This window comes from Monodelphis domestica, chromosome 6 (assembly GCF_027887165.1).
Source record: "Monodelphis domestica isolate mMonDom1 chromosome 6, mMonDom1.pri, whole genome shotgun sequence".
NCBI classification, from domain to species: Eukaryota; Metazoa; Chordata; class Mammalia; order Didelphimorphia; family Didelphidae; genus Monodelphis; species Monodelphis domestica.
In genome coordinates this window covers 125,218,833-125,230,496 of record NC_077232.1, presented here as the reverse complement: position 1 = coordinate 125,230,496, position 11,664 = coordinate 125,218,833, and the positions used below count along the sequence as shown (strand labels likewise).

General features: G+C 37.6%; 1 protein-coding gene across 2 annotated transcripts in view; it reads left to right on the top strand.

Moving 5' to 3' along the window:
* Nucleotides 1-4,624: 4,624 nt before the first annotated feature.
* The window catches only part of RELL1 (RELT like 1), a 97,371-nt gene continuing 90,331 nt past the window's right edge, over nucleotides 4,625-11,664 (top strand). The window contains exon 1 of one of the 2 annotated variants that reach the window (XM_056802521.1): nucleotides 4,625-4,645. Coding sequence is in view for 1 of the 2 variants with exons in the window: in XM_056802519.1 (XP_056658497.1) it covers nucleotides 4,683-4,782 (100 nt within the window). In the remaining variant the exon portion in view is untranslated. The other variant, XM_056802519.1, reaches the window with a different exon arrangement.

Below are 11,664 nucleotides of genomic sequence, written 5' to 3'. Positions count from 1 at the left end.
CACACAGAGAACAACAAGCAGGATCAGAGGGAGACCAAAATGCAGAAGCTGTGAACTTCTCCCACTGACCCCCAACTGCTCCTCTGGGCTGGCAGTTCCCTCCCAGAAGTCTCTCAGAATTCCAAGAGACACAAGAACAGTCTTTCAGCTTCAGCTTAAACTCCTCTCTTTACTCTCTTTTCACATTCTGTTTGGAACCCTTCTCCTTGCATTCCAGCCAAGATCTTATATTTGTCACCCTATAACTCTTTGCACGTTACCTATCTCTCATTCCATTCTCTCACTTTCTCCTGTATCCCTCCTCAGATGTCCAATTTCCTTTGACCAATACCTGTCCAGTTCACATCCCTTCCCAAATATCCTCTCTTATCCTCTCCCCTTTTCCTCCTACTTTCAAATTTGCTTATATTTCCAAAGGTCCCTCCTTTGTTCCTTCCTTATGCCTTTTAATTCTTATTCTATCCACCTTTCCAAAAACCCTTTCCTTATCCCTCCCAATATGAGGTAGAGATCTTGAAGCAAGAGCTCTGTGCTTATCTCCCCATGTACCAATGTTCTGGGTGGGTTGAACTCCCTACTCATGCATACATTATTCCCTGAAGCCCAGCTAGGCAGGAAAAAGAAAGAGATAGACTCACTTTGGCCATTTAGAGCTTTTTGAATACATCCAACTTCTGGCATTGTAGATTGTAGCCAATCAAGAGTTTTGTTTTTTGTTTTTTGTTTTTGTTTTTACCACATGGTTAGCAGACTGGATCCAGTTATAGAATATCTATATATGCCCCAAACTGGGGCTCTTGGTACATCCATCACACAACAATATTCATTTCCAGAATCAGTTTCTTCTACATGGACTTTCAGCAGACAGATGATGCTACATTTACTCTGAGGATGGAATTCCATTGCCTTGGCCCTAATGACACATGAAAAAAGATATTTAGAGAGACAAGTTATACTTGACTCTAGAGAACCAATGAAAATTTTCTTTTTACCTTTCTAACCTTAACGCTTGATTCTCTTAGGAATTCCAACTAATAAATTGATAACCTTTGAAAAATAAGGAGAATTGTGATTTTCTGAAGAGAATGCTAATTAAATTTGTGGCCAAGTATTAGTAATAGCATGTTGATATAACAAAGCTAAAATCTTTGATTTTTTGTAGACTGACTTTATTCTTGGGATCTTTTCAATAATTTTATTCTTTGACTCTTGTCCCTACCCAGATTGGGCTCATACCCAAGCTCATGAATAGTCAAAGCAGTTTTTTCTCTAGCTAGTTTGCTTCCATCTTTTCCTAAAGACTTATATTGTTCTCCTAACTTAAGGTACTACTTTGGTTGAGAATCCCCTGGGGAGAGAAAAGTACTTGTGGTCCATCAAGGGCTGTCCATTTCCCCATACAGGGTTTTTAACTAATGGTATCTGGGTGGGACTTTCCCACAAAAGGACAAATACTAAAGGTTTGCTAGGGTCAGCCCTTCCCCTTAAGCAGGGATACCTCATATTTGTGAAAGGCAAGATCCAGGTTTGTTTTTCCACAATGGGACTCTGACTCTTGATGTTCCTTTGCTCTAGTTCTTGTTTTATCCTAGAATTCCTTTGCTTGACCCAGGAACTTCTCATTGTCCAAGAACTTTTCTTCTGTGTGTATTACCTATGTCACCACAATCAAGTCATTTACCATTCCTGGGCTTCTGCTTCCTCAACTGCAGAACAAGCAGATTGGACCTGATGGCATCTTTGGCCTTTCCTGTTCTGAGTTTAAGATCTATGAAGTAGAAGGTCAGGTCCCAGAATGTCTTTGCTTGTACAGGAACATCTTCATTGCTCTGCTATAGATACTCCACTGTGGCCAGTTCCATTCCAAAAGTTTGACATAGGAATTTCTTGTCTATCTGCTACTGCCCTTGGTGCTGCAGTCTCTGGGGCTACATAGTTGTCTCCTTTTCTGGAGAGATATTTCCCTCCAAAATCCTTATGTATGTGCAGATTTCCCCTCTGGGAAACTAAGCCTATGTCTCCTTGTGTAATCCCTGTCCTTTTTTGCATCTTTCATTTCTGATTTCCAGGCAATTAATCATCCTCAAATGTATTATTAATGGGGACGTTTCCACCTTGTAAGGGAGATAGTTTCAATGACAGAACAAAATCTTCAGCAGATGTCAAAGAGGACACAAGATGAGGCATATGTTCATATCCCTGACATGTGTTTTAGAGTTTCCAGAAGAGAATAGAAGTCTGTACTGTACTTATAATCATTTGTTATTGAGGAGGCTAATAAGGTGGTGGATCACTTAAACTGGAGTTCTGAGTTATAGTGTGCTAAGTCAATTGGGCATTTGCACTAAAATTGGAATCAGTATGCTGTCTACAGAAGGGAAAAGCAGCCCAAGTTAGAAACAGAGCAAGTCACAGTTGGATCAGAGAGAGGGAAAGACAGAGACAGAGACAAAGAGACATGGAGAGAGAGAGAGAAAGAGAGACAGACAGACAGAGACAGAGACAGACAGAGACAGAGAGTCTGAGAGCAATTCACTGTGAAAGGTTATAAAGTATAAGTTACAAAATTAGACAATCTGTCTAACCAAAACAGCACTAAATTCAATTCTTATTTTAATTTTGCCATTAACTACCTGCATAATCCTGGGTACAAGATTTAATCTTTCTGGACCTCACTTTTCTTGTTTTATTTAGTCATTTCAGTCAAATCCAACTCTTTATGACCCAATTTAGGGTTTTCTAGGCAAAGATAAAGGAAGGGTTTGCCATTTCTTTTCTCTTTCTTTTTGTTCATTTTTCAGATGGGGAACTCAGACAAACAGAGTTAAGTGACTTATCCAGGGTCAAATGGCTTGTAAGTGTTTGAGGACAGATTTGAGCTCAAGAAAATGAGCCTTCCTTATTCCAGGACAGGCACTCTATCTACTGTGCCACTTTTCTTAAATTTAACCTATAGCTTGGTGCCTTTTATAGCATTAATACAGTTATCAATAAATTTAGTATCAATTAATTAATAATTCCAGTTAGCAACTGGGAATTACAGTGTCATCCTATCACCCAGATAGCTTTAAGTCATGAGATCCTATGAGTCTTCTGTCTAGATGTGTATATATGTCAGTCTGTTCTTGGCAACCATTTTCTATAAAATGCTCCATTTTTAATGAAGTATAATTAATTGGGAACTAGGTGGCACAGTGGAGAGAATTTTGGATGTGGATTCAGGAAGACTCGAGTCTCAAATATTTACTTACTAGGTATGTGACCCTGGGAATCATTCAACCTCTGCCTGATGTGGAAGAGAGGATTGGGAAGCATGCAAAAGGCAGAAGTGGAGGCTGATGACCTGTCAATCAAAGGAAGGTTCCATTTGGAAGGTTACTGGGAGAAGCAATTGAAAGAAGGAACTGACCAACTGGAGGATTATGGTTTTTCACCTTGAAAGACAGAAAGGAGAGATGGTTCTCTTGATCTTGTCCAATAGTCCAGAGACATCTCTTTGACTTGCTCTGTTTATGATAGTGACTGAACTGCCAGACCTATCCATCATTCCTCTCAATTTGAACTCTATCCCAATATCCTCCAAACTAAGGCTTACTGTAGAGTTAGGGAAATCCCCAACCCTCTTACCTCCATTCTCTATATTTCCTCTTTTCCCCAAATAAACCCTTACTTAAGATAAAGAGGAGAAAGAGTATTTCATTTGAAACATCATAAACAAACCCTGGATGATTTAGAAAGAAGAAGAAAAGGGGAGGGAAGCTGAAGAGGCTGAAGAGAGGGAGGAAACGGGAGGAAGGGAGGGTAGAAAAAAATGGTGACTGCCTGATTTTAGTTATCTATTACCAATCAAATATACCCCCTTATTATTATGTATTACACTGACTCAGTTTCCTCATCTGTAAAATGGAGATAATAGAACCTACCAACAGGGCAGCTTTGAGGGTTCTTTAAGATAAAATTTGTAAAATAAATGCTAGTTAGTATTCTGTTCTTCTCCCTTCTAATTTGTCCCTCCTCCACTCTGGCAGTTAAGGGATTACCTTGTAGTTCAGGGGGTAGCATCTTATCTCATTTGGCTTGTTTTTGAAGGAAAGAGTAAGGTCAGTGTTTGCTTGCTCCAGGGAAGGCTCTGGGGTCACAGGTTCTCCATTTATCATTGCAGCTCTTTTCACTTCAGTCCCAGTACCAGTAGGGTTTGTTGAAACAAAGAACTCCACAGTCTGTGTGTGCCTGGTGTTGATTCTTCCTTGGGTATCCAGTGCTGACAGCTCACTTGGCAGTGAGTATATTTTGCCTGGGAGATATAACAGATTTGGAGCTGAGAGGGACAAAGTAGCCTGAGTGTCTTTTCTATCCTCTCCTTCCCCCGAGTCATTCATTCCATAGTACACCAAACTGGTGTCTGTCTAAAGGCTGCCAACCCTCACGGGCTGTCGACTCTCCAATCTCAAAACCTTGGGGCTTCTGGAACTTTAAAAATCCAAAGAATGCTCTTATACCCACAGTTCTCTACAGCTCATTTTCTGTTACAAAAAGCAGCACTGCTGGTACCTCGCAATACTTTGGTGTAATTGCCCTCCCACTCCTGCTAGTCCTGTACCTTCAAGCCTATCCTGAAACGGAATTCATCACTCTGACTCTAAAGGTAAGGCTTCCATTTTCCTTCCACTTCTAAGAGGAACATGAGCATGGGGTGGATATACATAGAAAGTGTCTACACTGACTCTTCTGGAAAGAAGGAATGGAGAATTGGCAGTCTGACAGAAGCAAGGCTAAAACTGGGTAAGACCTCACAATTTCTATGTATTTGTTTTTCTTCCCTTTTGTTGGGAAAGAGATTGGGTGTGGGAAATAGAATTTACTGGGAGGTAGGAAATTTTTGTTTGGTTTGGTTTGATTCTGGTCCCAGACTCTGATTTCATTTGTGTAGAGTATTCTTGGTATTGAAATTTTCTCTACTGATGCAGATTGGCAACTCAATTGCAACTTAAAGTTTCTCGATCTTCTATGGCACCAAGAGAAGTATCATTCCCATGGTCACATAGCTAGCATATGTCAAAAATATGATGTGAATTAAGATGTTCTTGATTTGAGGCTAGCCTTCTACCTATTCTTTTTTTTTTTTTAATCCTTACCTTCCATCTTGGAGTCAATACTGTGTATTGGCTCCAAGGCAGAAGAGGGGGCATTGGGGGTTAAGTGACTTGCCCAGGGTCACACAGCTGGGAAGTATCTGAGGACAGATTTTAACCTAGGACCTCCCATCTCTAGGCCTGACTCTCAATCCACCGAGCCACCCAGCTGCCCCCCCACCTATTCTTGTACATTGATATTGGAGGGTAATTCATATACAGAACTAATTGAGAATGATGACATATTAGAGAGAGAGGGATCACTTCTAGTTAGGGGCATATTTGGAAGTTTTCACAGAGGACATAGCCAGGATTGGAAGGAAAGTGAAAAAAAAATTATAGACAATTTCTCATATAGAGGTCTCCTATCCAAAACAGAGAACTTTTTCTTTAAAAATTATTTATTTATTTAATTTGTAATATTTTTCCATGGTTACATGATTCATGTTCTTTCCCTCCCTTTCCCTCCTCCCCCCTCACACAGCCAATGAGCAATTCCACTGGGTTTTACATCTATCATTGTTCAAAAGAAGAACTTTTTCAAATTTATAAGAATATGCCCTATTCCCCAATTGGTAAATGGTCAAAATATGTGAACAGATAGCTTTTAGATGAGGAAATCAAAGCTAATTATAACTATATAAAAATGCTCTAGATCATAACTGATTAGAGAAATGTAAATCAAAACAACTGAGATATTTTAGATTGGCTAAAATAGCAAAATAATGATTGCTGGAGGTGATATGGAAAAATGGGGATACCAATACACTGTTGGTGGAACTGTGAACTGATCCAAGCATGTTACAGAGTAATCTGGAATTATGCCCAAAGAGTTATAAAACTGTGTTTACCTTTTGACCCATCAAATAACACCATTAGGCTTATTTCCTAAAGTATTCATGGAAGAAGGAAAAGAACCTATATGTTCTATGCAGCTCTCTTTGTGATGGCAAAGAACTGGAAACTGAGGGGTTGCCTATCAGTCAGGGAATGGCTAACCAAGTTGTGGCATATGATGATGATGGAATACTACTATACCATCATAAATGATGAAAAGGTACATTTTAGAAAAAAAAACCATAGAAAGATCTATTGAAATTATGAAGAATGAAATAAGCAGAACCAAGAGAACATTATATACAACAGAAATATTATTTGAAAAATTACTTGTGTATGTCCACTTCTGGAGAAAGAACTGATGAATACAAACAACCAAGACATAGTTTTATATGTATATTTATCTTTTTTGTTAAATTATGCCAAAATCTAGTACAGAAAAAGAGATGGGAGATACTTGGGAATTTTAATGTAGCAAGCAAATTAATCAATTAGCTTAAAAAAAGAACCTTCATGGGAGCGAAGAATCATAATCCAATCTATGTGTTTTGTTAAGTGATCTAATGGAAACGGCACTTAACTTGGTTCTAATTAAGGCTTTTTCACTAACTAATTGGTACCCTGAACATAAAACTTGTCTTCCCTAGATCTTACTTTTCTTACAGGCAACATGGAAACAATAAAGTCTGTTCTTTGTAGAACTACTTTAGTAGCAAAATGATATAAGATCATAGATTTAGAGCTAAAGAGAGCTTCAGATCATCTGCTCCCCAACCCCCATTTTATAGATGAATTAATAAGTCTATAGATATTAAATGTCTCACCCCAAATCACACAGGTACCTAGTAGCAGAGCGAGAACTCAAACCAAGGTCTTCAAATTCCAAATTTGGCACTTTAGACTAAATTATAGTTTTTAATAGGCAGAAAATTATTTTGGAATAATAACAATGCTATCAATGTTTATAGCATAATAGATTTAGAGCTAGAAGAGACTTTAGAGGCCATCTAGTCCAACTACTACATTTTGCAGATGACAAAACTGAGGCCCAGAGAGGTTGTCAAAAAGAGGTTGCCCAAAATTCCACAGGAAATAAGTGAAACAGGCAGGATTTGAATCCAGGTTCTTTGACTCAAAATTCAGTGTTTTTTTCTGCTATCTTTCATCATAGGTATCATCATGAATATCAATGATAGTAAATCCCTGTTAAGAAGCTTGTTAAGCAGATGATATAATGAATAGTGTTCCATTGTTAATCACAGCCTATGCTAGGGTGGTCTTGAAGTTCAGGTGATGTCATCTTGCATCCATAAATGCTTTTTATTTATCTAAATTAGATTATGAAGCACTTTGGAAGTTGGCCTGGTTTTTATAATTACTCCCACCCTTTTCTAAACTAGAAGGTAATCTAAGTTAAATGAAGGCATCAAAGACATAAAAGACAGCTTCCATGACCTGGCTGGTTCATGTTGTCACATTTTTATTATCAGAATAAAAAGAGTCTGTGTGGGAGGAGAAGTACCATCCACTATGACAGTCATAACGGCTTATTTCCATGACTGGGAGTAAAAGAGTATATCATCTTGGCAAACTAGTCAGATTGGACAATGAATTAAGTTTAATGAATGATTCCAAAGAAAATAGCTCTAAATTTGGTTCTAATTCTAAAGAAGTGGTTTCCAATTCTTTTCTTCAATTTTCTTCAAGTGCTAGTATTGAAGAATCTGTTGGGTCAATTTTTGTTCTCTAGATTATCACTTTAGATTATTGAAGGAGTGTTAATAGCTTTCTGTAGTAGGAAAAAATTACACTTTATAACCAAGAACATACTGAAGATAAGTATAGGCTTAAGCATTAAAATTAATATGATGTTACTCCCTCCATTAAATCCTCTTGCCAAGGCCTCACTATGGTAAGGAAGTTTTACTTATCAAAGTCTAGGCTGGTAGAGGTTTTTTTAAAGCAAAATTTTGTTGATATATTTTGTTTTTACATCACATTTACCTCTCCTAACCCCTCTACCCTCTGCAAGAAAGTCATCCCTTATAATAAGTATTTTTTAAAAAGTAGAGCAAATTCTTTATAACATTAAATAATGTATGAGTCAAGTCTTTTTTTCTGAGACAAATCTAATAACATAGGCACTATTCTACACTAATGGTCTCCTGTCTCTTTTTTTTAATTAAAGAATTTGAAAAATGAACAGAAATTCATTTCCCCCCTTTATATTATATTCCATCTTACTGAAGGGGAAAAAAGAAAAGGGAAATTCTTATAAGAGACATGCATAATCAAGCAAAACCAAGGAAGTCATGCCAAAGTTATAGGGCTTTTGCTATTGGGGTGACAATGAACCCTGCTTATTGCTCAAGGATGCCCAGAGCTAAATCTAGAGAGGGTCATCACCAAATTGGCTATAGATCAATGAGTTTCATGGTCATAGAACTCATTGGGGAGTCTTACAAAGGCAAGAGAGAATACAATATACAACATACTGCTTACAAAACCATGGATTTGAAGTAGGAAATAAAACAGCTTATATGAAGTGAAATGGAGCCAATTTCCCACCTCTGGAACTTTGGAGTAATCATGGACTTTCCCTTCTCCCTCATCATCATCCCTAATCAATTTCCAGTCTTAGAGTCTCCTCTTCATGTATATAACTACCGCCATATTTCAGACTCTCATGACTTCTTGTCTGGACTATTGTTATACAACTCTGACTCTGCTTCCAGGCTTTCCCATTTCCAATCCATTCTACACACCAGTGGTCTCAAACTCAAATAGAACTGAGGGTCCATGAACCATATGTATGGATCGTTTGCATCTCATATTGTTTTAGAAAATAATATCTTGATATTATCTATGTTTTAATGTATTTCCCAACTACATTTTAGTCTGGTTTAGGCTGTGTATAGGACACTTCTGTTCCATATAGCTGTCAAAATAATCTTCCTAAGGCACAGATATGATGATGTCATTCTTATGATCAAAAACTTTACATGGCTCTCTATGGATTCCAAGATAAAATGGAAATTATTCTGACTTCGAAGATAAAATATAAACTTTTTATGAACTATGATAAAATATAAATCTGATGTTCAAGAGCCTTGCCAATTTAGTTACAACCTGCCTTTCCAGCTGTATATCACATTACCCTGTTTTCTGAACTCTAAATTTAGGTCAAACTGGATCATTAGCTGATTCTTGAAGTCTCCACCTTCCCCTTCAAGCAGTCACACAAGTATTTCCTCTTACCCTCCTGTCAAAAATCTTTAGCTCTCTTTTTTTTAAAGGTTCCACTCGAGTGCCACCTCCTCAAGGAATCCTTTCCCAACCTCCCATCTGTCCACAAGTGTTTGCCTTCTAGAAGGGTTCCTTTTTTTGGTGAGGCAGGAGGGCATAGCACAATGAAGACCTGTGGGCAAATCCCACTCTGGCTAATTACTATTTGTGTGGCTGTAGGAAGTCACCTCAACTCACTAGCTTTCAACTTTCTTATTTGTAATTGAAGGAGTATGGGCTCCATGGCGTTTAAGGTTCACGGGTAAACTTCAGGTTTCATGTTTTTGTCTTGTGCTCTCATAGAAGGTACCTGTTAGTGTTATCACTAGATTTCATTGAATGTGCTACATAATACATTAAATTCTATTCCTAAAGGGAACTTAATTATTAGAAGAAAAAACAGGTTAGTAAAAGTAAATCATTCTCAATCTGCATCATTAAAAAGCAATGAGTATAAGATTGCTTCATATAAAAGCTCAAAGGGTAGATGAATGTATGTATGGATGAATGTTTATAGCAGATTGACTGCATTATTTATTACTATCAGTTAGAATATACTGTCTAACTTATCCTTGTATCTCCCCTGGAGCCTACCTAACATAACTTATTATGTTTCATAATGCCATTCCCTTTTATTAAATTAGCACACACAGACATTTATTAAGAGCCGAATGTGCAAAGTGCACTGTGCTATGAGCTTGTATGAATCCTGGGGACATACAATGAAAAGTGATGCCCTGCCTGTAGGAGTTCGAATTAGGTAGGAAGAGAAGACACATACATGAATGGTTTTAATATGTTAGGAAAATGATAAATGCCCCGAAAAAGCTCAAACAGAAGAGCAAGAGGGATTAGGGAAAGAAGGATGATTTCTATCTTTGGTTGTCATGTGAATTAGACTTGTTCTGGTAGACCCTAAAAAGCAGAATTAGAAACTATTAGTAGACGTTATAAAGAGGATGATTTAGGCTTGGGGTAAGGAATTCCCAACAATTAATTCTGACCAAAAACTACTTTAGGAGATAGTGGGTTTCCTCTTAGTGGAAGTCTTTCAAGCAAAGGTTAGATTTCCAATAGTGGCTAAGGTTGTAAAGGATATTTTTGAGGTGTTACTTGGGCTAGATGGAAGCTACCTTTTCTCAGTTCTCAAATTTTGTGATTTGTGAAGGTTTTGTGGTAGAAGTGTCAACTGAGTTTCTTGAAGAAAGAGATGAGTTTCAAGAAATCATGTGGAGGTGAGATGATTTAAACAAATGCATATAGTCCATTCTACTTTTGGACAACTCTAATTGCTAGGACCTCATGTTGGGAAATATTGAAGGAAAAAGGAGAAGGAGATGGCAGAGGATGAGATGGATAGATAGTGTCATGGAAAGAAGGAATATGATTTAGGACAAACTTTGAGAAAGTGGCAAATAAATGGTCCATGGGGTCATTAAGAGTCAGACATGACTGATGCCTGACCAATAACAAAGTGTCAGGATGTTTTTCCTAACATCAAACCTAAATTCTCCTCTTTGCCACTTTGAACCATTCCTTCTTGGTCTCTGATGTCCTCTGATGCAAACCGAACAAGGCATCCTTCTTCCATATGAAAGCCCTTCAAATAACTGAAAACAGCTATCATGTTCACCTTCAAGTCTCCTCTTCTCCAGGTTAACTATGCCAAGTTCCTGCTGATCATTGTCATATGACATGCACTCACTTCTCTTTATCATCCTGGTTGTCATTCTCTGGATACTCTACATATTAATGTCTTTCTCAAAGTGTAGTGCCCAGAAGAGTACAAACTGCAGATGCTGTTTGACCAGGGCAGAGTCCAGAGGATCAATCATTTCCTTATTTCTGTGTTTCTCTAACTGTAATGGAAAAACAAAGGCATCAATAAAGCTTTTTTGAAAAAGAGACAGTAATAGTCAACATTAGATTTAGATAAAATCTACCTCAACTTTAGATAAAATCTAAGTCAGGCATAATACTAAAATTATTTTAAGTGATTTTACACAGGGCTGCATTTAGTGACTCCTCTTTTTTTTTTTTGGTCTCAAGTTTCACTAACACTATTAGAGTAATAAAATCTCTCAGAACTGATCACTTTCTTTTGTTGAGATTCCTATTATGCTAAAGATAAAACTCCAGGAGAGTAGAACCCTTTTCAAATAAGTCATTAGAAAACTAGCTGCTATAAAAACAAAACAAGCAAATGTTACCACTATATTTCATTAAGTAGGGCATAGTGACCAGATAGTGGACAGCTAGGTGATACAGTGGATAAAGTGGCAGGTATAGAGTCAGAAAGACTCATTTTCATGAATTAGTATCTGATCTCAAACACTTACTAGCTGTATGACCCTGGGCAAGTCACTTCATCCTATTGCCTCAGTTTCCTCACTTGTAAAATGAGCTGGAG